This window comes from Borostomias antarcticus (assembly GCF_949987555.1).
Source record: "Borostomias antarcticus genome assembly, chromosome: 12".
NCBI classification, from domain to species: domain Eukaryota; kingdom Metazoa; phylum Chordata; class Actinopteri; order Stomiiformes; family Stomiidae; genus Borostomias; species Borostomias antarcticus.
In genome coordinates, this window is record NC_140245.1 from 5834717 (window position 1) to 5854357 (window position 19641).

A 19641-nucleotide genomic window follows, 5' to 3' on the forward strand; every position below is an offset into this window, starting at 1 on the left:
TGTAAATGTGTGTCCATTTGGGGTGTTTGCATGTGTCTGTCCATTTTGTCCTTTGTTCAAGCGTGCGGGTATATGTGTGTGTGAGTGTGTGTGTGTTGTCTCTTGTTCATACGTGTGTGTTGTCCCTGGTCCCCAGGTGAAGAACACAGCTGCCAATGTACTCAGGGAAACATGGCTTATCTACAAATACACCAAGCTGGTCAAGAAGATCGATCACGCCAAGGTGCGCAAACACCAGCGCAAGTTTCTCCAGGCCATCCACCAGTGAGTATCTCGTCCTCGCCGGCAGCACGCAACAGCCTCCGTGTGGACATGGGTTTAGATCCCGTTCTGGTCTTGTGTTCTCTGTGGTAGAGACAGTAGCTGCAGGACTAAACCCGCGGTATACTTGCTAGTTAGCAACGCCTACGCGTAGCCAAGCGCACATTTTTTGCGGCGCATTCATTTCTGAGGACCTGCGCGGTCAAGCGCAGCCGAGGTTCCGACGGAGATAGCTAAAAGCACGTAGTTAAAAGCAAGTGTACCGCGGACTTAACATGTTGCTGTAGTTGTGAACATTAGACACTGTTAAGATGTCACTTCCTTTCTGTCTCTGGACCATTTCCTGGGATTGTAATACGATAGGATACCCAGAGACACACACACTCTCTCTGCTCTCTCTGTCTCTCTCTCTCTCTTTCTTTCTCTCCTTCTCTTTCTCTTTTTCTTTTTCTCTCACTCGCTAACACACACACGCACACACACACTGTCCTCAATCTAATCTGCAATGTACTGTAATGCCCCCCCCTACCCCCCCTGCCCCGACCCTGTGCTTACGGTGGAAGGTGTAATGGTTGGTTGAGTGGTTTCGTGGATGTTGTGGGTTTAAACCTCTGTACTGTGTTCTGTCTTTGTTCTGCTCTATCACTACAGGGCTCAGAAGTAAGTTGAGTCTTCTATGTACCTCCCTCTGTCTTTTCCTGTCCATCCCCCTCTCTCTCTCTCTCTCTCTCTCTCTCTGTCTCTCTCTCTCTCTCTCTCTCTCTCTCTCTCTCTCTCTATCTCTCTCTCTCTCTCTCTCTCTCTCTCTCTATCTCTCTCCATGTCTATGTTCGACATGCATGACCCTTAATGAAAGGCTGGTCGTCTTTGGTTTTCCCTCCGTGTTTCCATTTTATATACCCACCATCCTCCGAATGAAATGATCTCAACAGCATCGACATTGCCACTGATGATGGCCATGGTCTGGTCGTGAGAGGGGGCCTGGCAGAATGAGCTTGGGACTGCACGGCTTGGCCGGGCCACAGTCCATTCATCTATGAAGTCACCATCTTTGATCAATATAGCTACTGTCCTGGCTATATTATCTCGCATCGATAGTCCCATCCTGCCTCCTGGGGGTTCTCCTCCAGGGCCGGACATGTCTGTTTTTTTTTATGTGGTTGTTTTCGGCTATTTTTAGGAATGGCCATACACCCTCACCCAGTCACAGATCATCTCTAGAGCAAAGAGTTCTGAAATGTACCCTGTTTTATCGTGTAGTGCAGTTGATCCGAGGAGAGAGCACACATTGAAGGTTATGAGACGGGGCCACGGAGAGAGAGTTGTAGATTTGTACAGTAACAGTAGTCACAGCTCACGGGACCAACTCATTAGAGAACTCGCCCGATGACTGTTGTTTCTGAATATATGAGTGTGACCGACTAGCTAGGAGCACATACACAAATGCATACACTCTCTCTCGCACATACACGCACACACACACACACACACACACACACACACACACACACACACACACACACACACACACACACGTCACCACTCTAGAAGGCTCAATCGTTTGATTTGACCCATAGATTCTGTTAGTGTTTGCATGTGTCGGTATGGCGATGACCAGGTCCGTGTGCATGCAGGCTGCTCTCTCCTCCACGCCATCTCTGGGAGAGCTCTCCTGACTCTGTGTTACTCTTCCCCCTTCCTTCCTCCATCCCCCTCCCAATTACCCCCCCGCCCCCACCCGCCCCCCCCCTCCCACACTCCCCTACTCCTCCACGCAGACTGCGCAGTGTGAAGATGGAACAGAGGAAGCTCAACGACCAGGCCAACACACTGGTAGACCTGGCTAAGGTAAGATACTGGGGCCCAGAGGGCTCGGAGTGTTTAGGGGGTGGAGCCAGAGGGTTCGGAGTGTTTAGGGGGTGGAGCCAGAGGGCTCGGAGTGTTTAGGGGGTGGAGCCAGAGGGCTCGGAGTGTTTAGGGGGTGGAGCTAGAGGGCTGGAGGGCCAGAGGGCTCGGAGTGTTTAGGGGGTGGAGCCAGAGGGCTCGGAGTGTTTAGGGGGCGGAGCCAGAGGGCCGGAGGGCCAGACATTGGGAGGCCGGAGCCTGAGGACTGCAGCTGGAGATCTGGGGACGGGGGGCTGGCGGGGGCTAGAGGGTTCGGGCGCCGGGTGGGAGCCAGGAGAAGGGCCGGACGGCTCCAGGAACCTAAGGGAGGGACGCTACGTCACTGTGCAGCACACGCACGGAGGTCAGCGCCCGGTGTGAAAACGTCCGTCATTGAAGCGAAAGTGTTCGCCCTCTCCTCATTTACGACTTGTCATTTTAACAGGTTATAACCCTGGACGGCAGAATCATCCATAATTTGTTGCATTGTTAACTAGCTAACATCTGATATATTAGGTGATGTATATTTCCTCAGCTTGTGTACTAGAGGATGTCAAATAGCTGTTGATGTAGGCTTAATGAGCTAGACATGATTTGGCGAGCTGGCAACCCCAACGGACATCGTGTTGATTTAACGCTCAGCTAAATGTTTTCGGGTAAACCAATATATCTAACATTAGCTAATTAACACTGTTACACGGTGATGTAATGTCCCTTCCTGCGTTTTAGATTCCTTGGGAGGGCTGGGGATGGAGGGATGGAGAGATGGAGGGAGGGATGGAGGGATGGAGGGAGGGATGGAGGGTTTGGGGATGGAGGGATGGAGGGTTTGGGGACTGAAGCTTGAGGACTGGGGCTAGAGAGTTCACTGTTTTTCTGTTCACCTTGGTATGATGTTTATTTAGCCTATTTGTTTTTGTTGTTCTGTATTATTTGTAGATCCCAATAAGAATAGTTGTTGCATCTGCAGCAGCTAATAACGATCAACGATCCAAAATAAACAAAACGTTGGGGGACAAGCGGACTGGAGGATTGGGACTGGGTTGGAGGGGGTTGTTCAAAGGGAAGGGTCAGGCTCAGCCACCATTGATGTGGGTGGCATTTGCACTCCAGGTGTCTATTTTAAAATGTTCAGAAGCTACAGTAGTGCTTTAATGTGGGTTTACCTTCCCTGCCAGATCCCCTCCCTCCCACTGCAAGGGCTGTAGCCGTGTGTGTAGGGTAGTGTGTAGGGTTGTGGTGTGTAGTGTTGTATCAGTGTGTGTAGGGTTGTTGTGTGTAGTGTTGTATCAGTGTGTGTAGGGTTGTTGTGTGTAGGGTTGTATCAGTGTGTGTAGGGTTATTGTGTGTAGGGTTGTATCAGTGTGTGTAGGGTTGTGGTGTGTAGTGTTGTATCAGTGTGTGTAGGGTTGTTGTGTGTAGGGTTGGAGCAGTGTTTTTAGGGTGGTATCAGTGTGTGTGTGTGTGTGTGTGTGTGTGTGTGTGTGATTGGAGGAGTGTGTTTAGGGTGGTATCAGTGTGTGTAGGGTTGTATCAGTGTGTGTAGGGTTGTTGTGTATATGTTGTATCAGTGTGTGTAGGGTTGTTGTGTGTAGGGTTGTATCAGTGTGTGTAGGGTTGTGGTGCGTAGTGTGTGTGTTGTATCAGGGTGTGTAGGGTTGTATCAGTGTGTGTGTGTAGGGTTGTTGTGTGTAGAGTTGTATCAGTGTGTGTAGGGTTGTATCAGTGTGTGTGTAGGGTTGTTGTGTGTAGGGTTGGAGCAGTGTGTGTAGGGTTGTTGTGTGATGAGTTGTATCAGTGTGTGTAGGGTTGTATCAGTGTGTGTAGGGTTGTATCAGTGTTTAGGGTTGATGTGTGTAGGGTTGTATCAGTGTGTGTAGGGTTGTTGTGTGTAGAGTTGTATCAGTGTGTGTGTATGGTTGTTGTGTGTAGGGTTGTATCAGTGTGTGTAGGGTTGTTGTGTGTAGTGTTGTATCAGTGTGTGTGTAGGGTTGTTGTGTGTAGGGTTGTATCAGTGTGTGTAGGGTTGTGGTGTGTAGGGTTGTATCAGTGTGTGTGTGTGTGTGTGTGTAGGGTTGTTGTGTGTAGAGTTGTATCAGTGTGTGTAGGGTTGTTGTGTGTAGGGTTGTATCAGTGTGTGTAGGGTTGTTGTTTGTAGGGTTGGAGCAGTGTGTTTAGGGTGGTATCAGTGTGTCTGTGTCTGTGTGTGTGTGTGTGTGTGATTGGAGGAGTGTGTTTAGGGTGGTATCAGTGTCTGTAGGGTTGGGTTGTATCAGTGTGTGTGTAGGGTTGTTGTGTATACGTTGTATCAGTGTGTGTAGGGTTGTTGTGTGTAGGGTTGTATCAGTGTGTGTGTAGGGTTGTTGTGTGTAGGGTTGTATCAGTGTGTGTAGGGTTGTTGTGTGTAGTGTTGTATCAGTGTGTGTGTAGGGTTGTTGTGCGTAGGGTTGTATCAGTGTGTGTGTAGGGTTGTTGTGCGTAGGGTTGTATCAGTGTGTGTGTAGGGTTGTTGTGTGTAGGGTTGTATCAGTGTGTGTGTAGGGTTGTTGTGTGTAGGGTTGTATCAGTGTGTGTGTAGGGTTGTTGTGTGTAGGGTTGTATCAGTGTGTGTGTAGGGTTGTTGTGCGTAGGGTTGTATCAGTGTGTGTGTAGGGTTGTTGTGTGTAGGGTTGTATCAGTGTGTGTGTAGGGTTGTTGTGCGTAGGGTTGTATCAGTGTGTGTGTAGGGTTGTTGTGTGTAGGGTTGTATCAGTGTGTGTGTAGGGTTGTTGTGCGTAGGGTTGTATCAGTGTGTGTGTAGGGTTGTTGTGTGTAGGGTTGTTTGGGGCGGCTGTAGCTCAGTTGGTAGAGTGGGTCGTTCAATGATCGAAGGGGTCAGTGGTTCGAATCCAAGCTCTAACTGTCCACATGTCGAAGTGTCCTTGAGCAAGACACCTAACCCCAAATTGCTCCCAATGAGCAGGTTAGCACCTTGCATGGCAGCTACCGCCATTGGTGTGTGAATGTGTGTGTGAATGGGTGGATGAGAGGCCATTGTAAAGCGCTTTGAGTGCCGCTAAGGTGGAAAAGCGCTATATAAGTGCAGTCCATTTACCATTTAGGGTTGTTGTGTGTAGAGTTGTATCAGTGTGTGTGGGGTTGTTGTGTGTAGGGTTCTATCAGTGTGTGTAGGGTTGTTTCAGTGTGTGTAAGGTTATTGTTTGTAGAGTTGTATCAGTGTGTGTGTAGGGTTGTTGTGTGTAGGGTTGTATCAGTGTGTGTAGGGTTGTTGTGTGTAGGGTTGTATCAGTGTGTGTAGGGTTATTGTGTGTAGGGTTGTTGTGTGTAGAGTTGTATCAGTGTATGTGTAGGGTTGTTGTGTGTAGGGTTGTATCAGTGTGTGTTGGGTTGTATCAGTGTGTTGGGTTGTTGTGTGTCTGGTTGTATCAGTGTGTGTAGGGTTGTTGTGTGTAGGGTTGTTGTGTGTAGTGGGGTGTGTGTCTGGTTGTATAAGTGTGTGTTGGGTTGTATCAGTGTGTTGGGTTGTTGTGTGTCTGGTTGTATCAGTGTGTGTAGGGTTGTTGTGTGTAGGGTTGTTGTGTGTAGTGGGGTGTGTGTCTGGTTGTATAAGTGTGTGTGGGGTTGTTGTGTGTAGGGTTGTATCAGTGTATGTAGAGTTGTGTGTGTAGGGTTGTATCAGTGTGTGTGGGATTGTTGTGTGTAGAGTTGTATCAGTGTGTGTAGGGTTGTATCAGTGTGTGTGGGGTTGTTGTGTGTAGAGTTGTATCAGTGTGTGTAGGGTTGTATCAGTGTGTGTGGGGTTGTTGTGTGTCTGGTTGGAGCAGTTTGTTGTTGAACGGTTTCTCTTCTCTCTCCACAAGATTCATCCTAACTAGTCATAACAACACAGGCCAAATGGAAAATGTGGCGTCAGAAATCCCCAATATTCCCCTTGTCTGACTCCTTCAGCCCCTCAGTTCTGTGTCCTTTCTTTCTCCTTCCACTGTCAGATAAACTGATTTATAGGGGAGCCTCAGACTGCAATATCTATTCTTGCTCTCAGTGATCAGAGTGGTCAGGTGATTCCAGTTCTATTGACCATTTGATGGAATGATCATATTCAAAACAATAACAGCAGTTTACAGTGCAGTTTGCTTGGATCAATAAGTCGTTGCCTGACACTGCAAATTGTTCTGCGCTTGCAGATTTAAAATCTTAGATTTGGAAATATGAGATTAATTATTGTTAAAGTTATTTACTAGTTTCTATCTTATTTCTAGAGTAATTTCTTCTAAAATTCAGTATTTATTTCTTGTATTAACTGTTTTTTGCAGTGTAGTGACTGAAAGCTCCATTGGCTCCATTGAATGGGTCTGTTCTAACCCTTATCCTGGGATTTCTGCAATGAACTAGGATCATTAACTACCCCTCTCACACCCCTCCCCCTCTCCCCCTCTGCTCCTCCCCCTCTCTCCCTCTGCTCCTCCCCCTCTGCTCCTCTGCTCCTCCCCCTCTCCCCCTCTCCCCCTCTCCCCCTCTGCTCTTCTGCTCCTCCCCCTCTCCCCCTCTGCTCCTCCCCCTCTCCCCCTCTGCTCCTCCCCCTCTCTCCCTCTGCTCCTCCCCCTCTGCTCCTCTGCTCCTCCCCCTCTCCCCCTCTCCCCCTCTGCTCCTCCCCCTCTGCTCTTCTGCTCCTCCCCCTCTCCCCCTCTGCTCCTCCCCCTCTCCCCCTCTCCCCCTCTGCTCCTGCCCTCTGCTCTTCTGCTCCTCCCCCTCTCCCCCTCTGCTCCTCCCCCTCTCCCCCTCTGCTCCTCCCCCTCCGTCCCAGACCCAGAATGTGATGTACGACCTGGTGGCGGAGCTGCAGGAGCGCAGCGAGGAGCTGGACAAGCGCATCGGCACGCTGGAGGACAAGCTGGACTCAGTGACGGGCAGCCTCCAGGCGCTGCCCTGCCTCATCTCCCAAGCCATAACCCAGCAGCAGCAGGACTTCCTGGACAGCTTCCTGCACCGCTTCCGGCCCGCCTCCATGGGCTCGGAGCGCTCGGAACGCTCCTGGACCTCGACCGCCCGCCGCCGCCGCTCGCCCTCCACCGCGCCTCACACCTCATCAGACAGCGGGTAGACCCGCCCCGATACACCCTCCCCCCACCCTGCCCCCCCCCTCCGCCTCCTCCCAACCCCCTCGACCCCCCCGTCACCGATCCAAACCACCCCTCCAACACCATACGAGTCTGTGGTCAGAGCTCCTCGTCGCGCGGCCCCACGCTGACCTCCATCCGCCCTCCTGCCGACGCGCCCGGCTCTGTGACTGAACGCTCAGGCGCGGGACCGGACCAGGACCGGACCAGGACCGGACCAGGAGCAACTCTAACAGAGCCAACAAGCGAGATAATACTTCAACATCATCCTAGAGTGACAGATTAAAAACAACTTAAAACCGAGACAAGTAGAGATGTGGTTTATGTTTTAGCCATTGTATGGCTGTTCAAGTTAGCTTTTTTTGTAAAAGCCCTTGTATAGTTAAAAGTGACTGAGTTCAGGGTGACATAATGACGCGTGGTGACAGCAGGAGATCACACCTGAGAGCACTCATGTGCTGGGGGGACGAGAAAGAGAGAGAGAGAGAAGGAAAAAGGAGGAGAAACAAGTGGGGATAAGGAGGGAGATAGAGGAGAAGAGGGGGAGACAAGAGGGATAGGTTGAGGAGAATAGAGGAAGAGAAGAGAGGAGAAGAGGAGTGAGAGAGGGAAAGAGAGAGCTGGAGATAGAGGGACATAGAGAGAGAGAGAGAGAGAGAGAGAGAGAGAGCGAGAGAGGGGCTCTGGGCTCACCTGGCCTGGTGGAAGCATGGAAGAGACAGAGGACAGCTGTGTCTGTGTCAGACTTCCTGTCACATGACTGGTTTGCGGGTGTCCCCCCTTAGCCAAGGGGATGGCGTAAAGATGGCCGCTGGAAGCACTGATGTCTGCTCAGTAGAGAAATGCACTTAGGGGAGAGGAAGAGGGGGAGGAGGAGGAGGAGGGTGGGGGGGTCAAATTATGGAGGGACACTGGGATGCACATGACATTACTACTGAGTAGGAACATTTACACAAATGCCAACTTCAAAGTTTCAGTTTCCCTGTTCTTACAAAGGAAACAATGAGAGCGACTATCTTTTTTAGTTACATAATGACATGTGATTTTTCAGTGCCTGAATGTACAAATAGTAGAGGGTTATTTAATGACTAATTTCAAAGCAAGTTTTTTACGATGTTAACACTCTGAATAAGAGCATTGCATTCCTTTTTCAGATACATTCCTCTCCAAAAACTCAAAGAAAATGTCTTAATGTAATGCATAACATTGCCTCCATGACACAAGATCTCTATTAATGTTTTGAAGCGTTGTTCTTCTTTTTTCTATTTATACTAACCGCTAAAAATACTCACTAGATCAGAGGACGAGACGAGCACGCAAGGGAGTAAGAAACAGGGAACGTGTCTGAGAGTCCACTTCAAGTTCGATGCACTCATACACACCCGCACACACACAGGCACTCGCGTTCACACACGCGCATACACACGCATACACACACACACACACACACACACACAGCTATGGGATCTGTAATCTACCTTTCCATCACTACAAACCGGAGCTTCCACTTGTCTTCAGGTAAAGGCGTGTCCTGAGGTGTGCAGGGCCGGCCAGCCCGAGGTTCAAACCCCGCCCACGCATGGTTCTGGGCTAACATGAGGATGGAGCAAAAACCCTTGGATGGCTTTGATGATTTTACATTTAGATTTTATGCTACTTTCGTTGGTTTGTTTTTTCCTTTCTTTTTTACTGAGATTTCATTTTTTTATTAGGAACCTAGGATTTCTAGAGTTGCAAATCTAGAGAGTTGCAGTAATGTGATACTGTATAACAATGCATTCCCTGTTTTAAAATGATGTGAAGAAAATCAATATTTAAAAAATAAATCCTGGAAGAATAAAAAATAAAGTAATGAAGACCATACTTGGACGGTTCTGGAAAGTGAATTGGTTCTCTCGGAAATGGCGTCATCTCCTTAGAGAAGTCATGGTATGTCAGAACATTGGGTAGTCAGTAAACGTGTCAGAATGTCAGGTATAACGTCTGTAAACAGGTCAGAATGTCAGTTATAAGGTCTGTGAACAGGTCAGAATGTCAGTTATAAGGTCACTGAACCTGTCAGAACGTCAGTTATAAGGTCAGTTAACATGTCAGAATATCAGCTCAGCTGGCAGACTGATGGCAGGGTTACATTTTCAGACTTGCCTTCCTCTCCTTCAAGATCAAGGAAAATGTTTATTTATTTCGTACCCAAAGGTAAATTTGCTGTGCGGATGGGATATTCAGCAGTTAAAAAGACATCACATCAATAAATATTCATAAAGCATCAAAAAAACAAACTTGGCTATGTGAGAGGTGCCTGGGCTCCTTGGGGCTCTTCTGATAGTGCTGTGTTCAGCTGCCTCTGAATGAGGCTTCAGACATGCATCTCCGCCACACTTAACAAGAGGCTGTTCATGTCCACAGGTATAAATACTGCTCCTCTAAGCAGGGGAGAGTCGTAGAAGAGGTGGGTGTATGGGAGGAGAGGGGGAGGAGAATAGGAGGAGGGTAGGGGAGCAGGAGAGGCGGAGGTAGGCAGAAGAGGTGGAGAAGCGGCGGTAGGGGCGGAGGTAGAGGAGGAGAGTTCGAGAGGTTGGGATAGTGAAGGAGAGGTGGAGGTACAGGAGGAGAGGTGGGGTGGAGAGGAGGGGGTGGAGGAGAGGTGGAGGAGAGGTGGAAGTAGGGGAGGACAGTTGAAGAGGTGAAGGTAGAGGAGGAGAGGTAGAGGAGAGGTGGAGGTAGGGGAGGACAGTTGGAGATGTGGAGGTAGAGGAGGAGAGGTTGAGGTAGAGGAGGAGAGGTGGAGGTAGAGGAGGACAGTTGGAGAGGTGGAGGTAGAGGAGGAGAGGTAGAGGAGAGGTGGAGGTAGGGGAGGACAGTTGGAGAGGTGGAGGTAGAGGAGGAGAGGTGGAGATGGGGGAGAAGGGTCTCTGGTAAAGTGTGAGGGAGGCAGGAGGATGGAAGTGGGCGGGTTAAGGTTAGGAGGAGGCAGGGTGAAAGATGCTACTGCTTCTCTGCCTCAATTAGACGTGAAGGGAGAGAGGGGCTCTCAGAGCCTGGAGCCATGTGTCAAGACTCCAGCCATGAGGGGGCGTCTGTGTATATTTGCCAGGTTGTGTGTGTGTGTGTGTGTGTATGTGCGCACGCGTGTGCGTGTGAATGCACGTTGGATATGTCCTTCACTTGACCCTGCCAGCCACAGATTCAGATCTATGATTATAACTCTAATGGCGCATGTCCCCTATGCAGTGAATTTCGTGTGTCGTTGGCCAATCAGGAGAGTTCAAATTTGCAACGGGCTTTTGTCCTCCAATCATTGCACACGCGGTGTACTGCACACACACAACCCCTCCTCTGGCTTGTATCGTATGCTAGATCTCCCACAAACCGAGGTTAAGCTAATATTTTCACTGCCGCATAGTGGACACATATCGTCACCACATGATCATATCTCACCTTGGTCAGAGTTGCGTTCTGCTAATTGGTTTTCGTGTCCATCTTGAGTATTTATCAAACTGTGACAGCGCTCTGATCTGCCTCTGCCCGGGGTGCTGCTCCGTCCAATCAACGTCCTCCTCGTCTCAGCGCCATGGTGATAGGTAGGCAAGGAGCAGCGCCTGGTCCGATAGAAACATACTCTACATGGTCACATAAACATACTATACCTGTTCCCATAGAAATATACTCTACATGGTCACATAAACATACTATACCTGGTCCCATAGAAACATACTCTACATGGTCACATAAACATACTATACCTGTTCCCATAGAAACATACTCTACATGGTCACATAAACATACTATACCTGGTCCCATAGAAACATACTCTACATGGTCACATAAACATACTATATATATGTATATATACTGTATATAAATACATCCATGTACTCTATATCTGCAGTGCTATGATGAACAGATGACCTCCTCAAGGTCAATACCAATGCCAGTGATTCAGACAGAGAGAGGAAACATTTGAAGATAAAGCATTCAATATGCTCCATGTCTGTGTGTTTGTGTGTGTTTGTGTGTGTGTGTGTGTGTGTGTGTGTGTGTGTGTGTGTGTGTGTGTGTGTGTGTGTGTGTGTGCGTGTGTGTGTGTGTGTGTGTTTGTGTGTGTGTGTGTGTGAAGTACATTCAATGTCCTTGCCTTGATATTTTTCTTCATGAATATCAGTACTGCTCAGAACAGTGGAATACACTATGATGGCTATCATGTAATTTAGAGTAGAGTCAAGATAAGGGGAGGCTCTGTAGACTAGCTAATGGTCACAGCAAATCAATAGTGCTCTCTCATTCTTTGGAATCATATTAGAATATGTCATTATCTGAGGAAGACTCGGGAAACTTTATCGCCACTTATGTTGCAGACAGAAGGTTCTGAGAGATTCTGCACAATAGCCAAAGGAGATGGACATACATTTTATGTCATAAAATAATTTATCATTACAATAATTTCCTAAGCCTAACCTCTAACCCATATCCCTAACCCTTAACCCCGTACCTACCTACAGCAATAGACAAGAAACACATTATGACTGTTAGAGCAGGTGAAAACAGAATGAGAGAGAGATGGGATATGCTGTCCTCTAGTGGTACGGACCTGATATGTTGATCTAATAAGAATATAATTGAATTATTCACAGATAATAAGCAATTTTGCAGATCGTAGATAGGCCCTGTAAGTAACAGAGGATTGATATCAGATATGGAGACTGCTTCTTTTGATTATTTTTTTGTGTAAAAAGTTAAGACTAGTATCACAATCCAAGTATGTTATTATCAAAGTGAGTGGTGCACGCTGTAGATTCAAATGTATTCCATTTGGATTCAATGAAAACATAGAAATCATATGACATCATATGACATATTCCCAGTTCACCCAATACTCCAAATATTAATTTGGCAACAAGGTTTGATTCATATGAAACTGGATCCTGTAGTATCTTGCCTCCTAGTTCCCATAAACACCAGTGGAACTAGATAATAAGACTGGCCCATTGTTTCAGACCAGGCCCTTGGCTTCCCTCCACGCCTGTCTGTACCTAATGTGTAAATGTTTACCACACTCTGCCACAGATTAGGCATAGAAGCACCAACACAGGATGTAGACTGGGCAGATTTAGTTAATATTTAAGCTGTGCTGGTGAAGCTAGCCCAGATGAGTCACCTGAGAGGGGTGGACTGGGCCTGCTGTGGCAGCAGCCATCTTAGAAACACTGGTTTCTGCCTCACAGCTCTCAAAGTCCTGCTGCTGGTCAACAACTTGTCTTTGTGAGGACGTACAAACTTGTCTTTGGTAAGGACCTACAAATTTGTCTTTAGTAAGGACCTACAAACCTGTCTTTCGTGTCAAGGTAAGTAAGTCTGACTTCTGCATAATATTTCCATATAATGTGGCATATGAGATCATGTTCACTGTATTCAGTTAAACCTTTTCTTGTTTGATTCCATTCCAGTTTTATCATGACAGTTATGTGCTTTGGGTATTGTAGCCCTTATTGCTACCACAGGGTGAAAACCGCAGAAATTCAGTTTGTACGCTTTGTACGGTTTTAAAGCCACTTTGTGCTCCTCAGACTCCTGAGTGAGAGGCTGTTGTAAGCTGCTGCCTTTACAGCTACTGCATTTACAACTGCTGCCTTTACCGACCCTGTGTCTTTACAGCCATGTTCATTTTCTCCTGTGAAAAGAGAAGAAAGATTTGATTTCATAGTTGTGCCATATATTTTTTGATAATGACAGAAGTAGAGCCTAGGGGCTGCATAATAAATCATTTAATACAGGATTTTCATCCCAATCACTAAATGTAAATATCAATTTAAATAGTCAAAGAATATTATTCAGCATGTATTCCTAATTATATTGAATATCTTTTTTTCCCTGGTTCCCACAGATCACCTTAATTAACCTGTGCCTCATGACCTTTGACACACTTCCATCCTCTGAGAATGAAAAGGTCCAACCCTAAACCCAACCTTCGGGTACTATGAGTTCAGCACCACCTAGTGAACAGAGTAGAGTAGAGTAGAGTAGAGTAGAGCAGAGTACAGCAGAGTAGAGTAGAGCAGAGCAGAGTAGAGTACAGTAGAATAGAATAGAGTAGAGCAGAGCAGAGCAGAGCAGAGTAGAGCAGAGCAGAGCAGAGCAGAGTAAAGCAGAGTAAAGCAGAGTAGAGCAGAGTAAAGAAGAGTAAAGCAGAGTAGAGTAGAGCAGAGCAGTGTAGAGCAGAGCAGAGTAAAGCAGAGTAGAGTAGAGTAGAGTAGAGTAGAGTAGAGTAGGGTACCACTTTGTTGTCTATCCGAGTATGATCGGCAGTATAGTGAGATCTCAGTAGGTTGTGTACTGTAGGATGAAAAGCTGGAGCAGGAGCTGGAAGAGAGGAGAACCTGAGAGACAGGATGGGACGTCCTCCGCCCTGACTGAGACCCCGCTGGGACCGCTTCCCCGAAGACCCTCCCTGGACGAGCATTCTGATGACGACGCTGAGTTCACGGGCCTATCGTCCAGCGCTGCGTATGTACCTGAAGGCCCTGGAGAGGAGGATGAGGAGGGGGCCGTGAAGAAAAGATGGAGGTCCATCCTTCCTCAGATATGGGGGGGTGTCCTCCAGAAATGGGGGAGGGGCGATGCTGAGTCCGAACAGGGCTCCGGGGGGGTCCACATCCTGCCCAACGGTACCAGGGTGAGCCCCCCTGTCAGTCCCCTCCAACAGCGCCGGGCCGGAGACACGCAGGACTCCCAGGCCTCCAGCCACAGCTCCAGGAAACCCTTCCTCGCGGACCACCTCCTCCAGCCCCTGGAGGAGTCTGAACTGAGCAGCCTCCACCCTGCGGAGTACTACGCTGAGAAGCTGGAGGTCTACCACATGAAGTACTCCTACCTGAAGTCCTGGCCGGGGCTGCTCAGGCTTCTGGCTGGCCTGGAGCTGCTCTTCGGGGGCATGGTGTTCGCCTGCGTCTGCGCCTACATCCAAAAAGACAGCCAGTGGTCCAACGCCTACGGGTTGTATAATGGGATGTACAACAACGGTCTAGGGACGTCAGGCTACTACTACAACGGCCCCATGACTCCCTTTGTACTGGCAGTGGTGGGGCTGACCTGGGTGGTCACCCTGATCCTGCTGGTCATGGGCCTGACCATGTACTACCGCTCCATCCTCCTGGACTCCCCCTGGTGGCCGTTGACAGAAGCAGCCATCAACGTGGTTCTGTTCCTCCTCTACATGGCCGCCGGCATCGTCTACCTCAACGACCTGAACCGCGGGGGTCTGTGCTCCATGACCGTGGGAGTTAACCCCGTCATGTCCGGCCTGTGCCGCGTGGACGGGGGTCAGATGGCGGGCACCGCCTTCATCTTCATCACCATGGCGATGTATCTGGTCAGCTTCCTGGTCTGTCTGAAGATGTGGCGGCATGAGGCGACGCGCCGGGAGAGGCAGCTCTGGGAGGGTGAGGTGGGCGGAGCTAACGAGCACTTCATGTCAAGCATGTCATCGTATGTGTTGCCTGTATCACGTAGATTTGACAAATAACCACCTTGAACCTCAATATTATAGCAGTCTATTAAGACTGATTGATTGATTGATTGATCCCAGATAGCAAGCGGATCTGGGCCATATACAGGCCAGATCTGGCCCTTGTGGCTTAGTTCCGGCCCCTATATGGCCCAGATCCGCTTGCTATCTGGGATAGATAGATAGATAGATAGATAGATAGATAGATAGATAGATAGATAGATAGATAGATAGATAGATAGATAGATAGATAGATAGATAGATAGATAGATAGATAGATAGATAGATAGATAGATAGATAGATAGATAGATAGATAGATAGATAGATGGACGGACAAACAGATCAGTCGATCAATCGATCAACTTTATCGCTCCCCTATCATGACAGCATAAAACTGCCTTTAAACCGTTGTAACCGTACTGTAGATAAATCAACTTTATTGGTCCCCTATCATCTGTGAGAGAGAACAAGAGAGTGTGTGTGTGTGCATGCGTGTGTGTGTGTGTGTGTGTGTGTGTGCGCGTGCGTGTGTGTGTGCGTGCGTGCTTGTGTGTGCACCCATGGTTTTTCATACCCCCAGCACTGCAGCATTGGCAGCGCCAGACAAACCTATTACTGTGAGCAGATGAAGTCCATCTTATCAGCTTATCCTAGTGAGCACATGTAGGACAGAGCTGCCAGGGGAAGATAATGTGTCCGATGTCAGATAAACCAGGCTGTAGAGGAGTAGGGAAAACAGTGATTGCATTGGCCAGCTAAGCTAATACTGTATCCAAATAAAGCTTTGCTTGGGGAACTGAGGACAGGACAGTAAAAGGCATTCACGATTCTTCAACATTTCTGTGTTGTATCACACAGACTTGACTGAATGTTCAATGTGATGAAGATGCAACAACTGCACTGATGTTTAATGACCTTGTATAGTGTATAATACAATGTATAATCTGATATTCTACAGTGTAGTATGTAGACAATGCAAGAATTTATAATATATAACGTAATAATCTACAGTGTATCATGTAATAGTCTACAGTGTAACGTTATAGGCTAATCACCTCCTCTAACCGCTCCCATTGGACCCCAGGAACAACATCACCATGGCTCCGCCCCCACTCAGCCCCAGCCCAGGAGGATTGGGTTTGAGGACGAGAAGGTCACCGAGAGGCAGAGCAGAACCAGACATGTCGCCGATGAACCAGGCGGTAAACCCAGCCAGCAGAGGCCCGCCGGCGGCCTGAACGCGGCCGTACCTGCAGCCTACGCTCCCAAGCCCCGCATCGTCGTCGCAGACTACATCCTGTGAGTGACCGGCCCGGCTACGGACAGGAAGGCGGGATAGAGAGCCGCAGAGTAGGGAGTTTGAGTTCTCTAACTACTCCTCCTTCCTTTCTCTCGTCCCTGTGAGGTCATCTCTGCTCTGTCCTGTATCGATGCGTTTCTCGTGTCACCAATCCTTTCAAATGAATAATGATTTTCCAAGGAAGGGAGGAAGGAAGTTTGTAGTTTGAGAATTAGAATCAGTTGAAAGACTGAAAGGGGCCTTTGTCAGCTAGAGCGCTGTTATGTTAAAGCCGTCTCAGTGCCCCTGACTCTCCTGCTGCTTATGGTTAGGGGTTAAAGTTAATTAAACTTTGTCAGCTAGAACTCTGCTATTATAAAACGACCTCAGTGAAAGGCTGTAAAAGGCTATTCAAAGCAATATGATGGAACGAGAATGTTATAGAAAGCATCAAAGGGCTGTAATGAATAAGAGAAACCCTGACCCTTAAAACAGACCTCTAATGTGTTCAAGAGACCGATATAATGTCTAATTATACAACCTTGGTGCCTTGCCTGCTCACTTACAGGAAGTACCCAGAGATCGTGTGTGTGGAGGAGAGAGAGAGCTACAAGGCCGTGTTCAACGACCAGTACCAGGAATACAAGGACCTGCACGCCGACGTCAGCTCCACCCTCACCAAGTTCAGACAGATGGACGCCATGATGGACAGACTGCTCAAAGAGGACAGCAGCCAAGGGGTACGACAGACCAGCACACACAAACGCACACACATACACGCACGCACGCACACACACACACACACACACACACACACACACACACACAAATACAAGGGGTACGACAGATCAGCACACACACACACACACGCACGCACACACACACACACACACACACACACACACACACACACACACACACACACACACACAAGGGGTATGACAGACCAGCACACACACACGCATACACACACACACACACACACACACACACACACACACACACACACGTCCATAGAAACACGGTGACATAGATGACTTGCCCACTGGAATGATGCTCTATTTTATCACAACATTTAGACTGTCCAGTGCCCTAATCAGTCATATGTGCTCTTTTGCTCTCCTAAAGAATGATTGATTTTGTCAGCTCCTGTTTGATCTCATTCCTTTATGTATTGTTATTCTGTCTGTCTTACAGGAGAAGAAGAGAATAAAGGAGCTCTTGAAGAAGTACGAGCAAAAAAAGAGTGTAAGTTATAATCATGGTTATTCTCCTTTCTATGTCAGTCTAAGAGAATTCCCCAAATCATCCGGCAATCTACCCAATATTCAACGTTAATGTATTCAAACTGTTAGTGTTTAGTAAAGGGCCAGGTAGTAGTACAGCTGTTATCAGTGTGTAAACAACCAGGTAATATCATCTTTTTCACTGGAGCTGCCCACTCAGCCACATAATAATCCTGCCACTTTGAAATGTGGACCCCTGGGAAATTAATTTGTCATTTAAGACATTTACATTACAGGAGATCGAGTAACAGTGCCACAGTCAAGACGTGTGTGTTTGTTTGTTTGTGTGTGTGTGTGTGTGTGTGTGTGTGTGTGTGTGTATGTGTGTGTGTGTGTGTGCGTGTGTGTGTGTGTGTATGTGTGTGTGTGTGTGTGTGTGTGTGTGTGTGTGCTTGGGCGCGTGCGTGCTTGTGCTTTGTGCATGCCTGTTTGTGCGCAATTTCACAGGGCACTGCCTTCCTGGAGAAGAAAGAGCGTTGTGATTACCTGAAAGCTAAACTAAGCCATATCAAGAACAGGATCCGTGACTTCGACCAAGCCACCGTGGCTGCGGGGCGGGGCCTAAACAGACCACAGCTGACGGCGTAAATCAGAAAAGGGATCGTATTCTATTCTTGTGCTGTTGTCGAAAATCAACGTTCCGTTGAGCCTCCCTCTCGATCATGTGAGGACAGGAGAATCTCCTGTGGCCAGAGAGATCAGGAGGGGCCAGTGAGGGAAGAAGGAAGTCTTCACCTGATCCTAAAAGAATGAAATCCCCTGAAACTGTGATTAGGGCATCTGTGGGGTCCCCGGTTCCTCAACATGATGCACCATGTGAATGAGGTCCAGCTAGCACAAACTGGACAGAATACTGCTGAAGAATGAGGTAGAGCTAAGCGACTCCTGCCGGGTCGGCAGAACCTAGGCACGTCCATGAGTTCTGGAAGCACCGGTTCTAATAATCTAAATACAGGGGGTGAAATTATTGCACCAAGAGGACATATGATTCTGTCGTATGATGATCTGCAGGTCCTGGATGAGACCTCAATTGAGGGGCTTTTGGGTTAAACTCTGAGGATCATCTGGAGAATGACTGAGCAGTAAAGTACCAAAGTGATGTTTAAATTCAATGAAATGAAATAACATGGAATGCTAGCAGTTACACTAAACAATGTATTTGTATTATTATCTTGTACTAATCACATAAATAATAAAATAAATAATAAAAGTTCGAATCTTTAAGAGTATATGTAACAAACATTTCAGACTGTATTTTGAAGTCTGTAACTGAATCAAAAGAGAAGAATAAAGCCTCTTTTCACAGTCTGTGGAAAGCACCAGAATGGACCAACAAGTCAAAGTGATCATTAGTTCATGTGATTATTTTTAGACAACTGTATTTATGTAGTGCTCATTGGAAATGTACTGGAGAGATTTTGTTATATTGTCAGGATGACTTTGTAGCAATGAGCATGTGATGACCATGAGATGATCACTCTGTGTGAGGTTATGATGTGTGCCTTTGATTGGTTGAAACTGATGCAACGTTTTAAGAGAGGGAGGAGTGTTTACTTTGATTCGTTGAAATTCGTTGATGTAATGCCTGATGATGATGAGCTCCCCACTGACGTCAGGACAGCAGAGTCGCTGCCCATCTTTCGCCGCAGGCTCAAAACTCACCTCTTCAAGACGTACTACGATGATCCTCCCTCTTAAGCACCTAATGTATTTTAGTTTGCTATTCTTGCACTTTGCCTTCAGCACTAGATAATGATTTTAGTCACTTGTTTTAGAAAGGAGATACGTTTGTGAGTTCTGAGTGGTAGTATATTGGCTTTTCCTACGTTAAATGCAATTATTGTAAGTCACTTTGGATAAAAGCGTCAGCTAAATGACTGTAATGTAATGTGATGGAAGGAGAGAGAGATGAGAGAGTATAAAACATAGAGAGCAACGATGCCCCTGGGTTCTCTTCTAACTGGGGGCCGTGACCTGCAGCCCAGAAGGAGACTGAACCAGATCAGAGCCCCCCAGCCTGTAACTGCAGAAATTGAACAGTCTCCTGATTCAATGAAGAAATAAATTCTCCAATCTGAACTGAAAGAAAATAATTTTCAGAAAGAGCTGTCAGATCTTTGAATGTCTTTCTTTATGAGATGCTCAAATGCCTTTGCTTAAATGTTTCCTGCATGATATATGTTGATGTTGAAGTTATTTCAGTTTGAATATCAGGGGCTTTAGCCTACCAGAATCAAACAGTCTGAGTCCGTATGATTGAACATTATGATCAACTTTGTTCAACATACTGTTGTGTTACTTTATTGGAGCAG

At 47.5% G+C, this 19641-nt stretch overlaps 2 protein-coding genes across 4 annotated transcripts in view; both read left to right on the forward strand.

The window, feature by feature from the left end:
- The window catches only part of kcnn1a (potassium intermediate/small conductance calcium-activated channel, subfamily N, member 1a), a gene marked incomplete at both ends in the record, with an annotated part of 41781 nt that extends 34535 nt beyond the window's left edge, over positions 1–7246 (forward strand). For both annotated transcript variants that reach the window (XM_084446619.1, XM_084446620.1), the window contains 3 exons: positions 137–264; positions 2040–2109; positions 6950–7246. In XM_084446619.1, the coding sequence (XP_084302745.1) occupies positions 137–264; positions 2040–2109; positions 6950–7246 (495 nt within the window). The remainder of the gene's footprint in view (positions 1–136; positions 265–2039; positions 2110–6949) is intronic.
- A 5214-nt stretch (positions 7247–12460) lies between these two features.
- Positions 12461–18732, forward strand: LOC311316508 (MARVEL domain-containing protein 2-like). 2 transcript variants are annotated; one of them, XM_084447375.1, is made up of 6 exons: positions 12461–12546; positions 13144–14703; positions 15849–16063; positions 16612–16783; positions 17241–17291; positions 17777–18732. In XM_084447375.1, the coding sequence occupies exons 2-6, from the start codon at positions 13600–13602 to the stop codon at positions 17915–17917; spliced, it is 1683 nt and encodes a 560-aa protein (XP_084303501.1). In that variant the 5' UTR covers positions 12461–12546; positions 13144–13599; the 3' UTR covers positions 17918–18732. The 2 variants fall into 2 exon arrangements, with proteins under 2 accessions (XP_084303501.1, XP_084303500.1); XM_084447374.1 differs by having other exon boundaries at positions 12502–12604.
- The last annotated feature ends 909 nt before the right edge of the window (positions 18733–19641 follow it).

Excerpts from the sequence above, each read along its gene's own strand:
- LOC311316508 (XM_084447375.1), top strand. The coding sequence starts at position 13,600 with ATGAAAAGCTGGAGCAGGAGCTGGAAGAGAGGAGAACCTGAGAGACAG. Across the intron at positions 14,704-15,848 it reads GGCAGCTCTGGGAGGGTGAG|GAACAACATCACCATGGCTC; the intron begins GTGGGCGGAGCT and ends ATTGGACCCCAG. Across the intron at positions 16,064-16,611 it reads GTCGTCGCAGACTACATCCT|GAAGTACCCAGAGATCGTGT; the intron begins GTGAGTGACCGG and ends GCTCACTTACAG.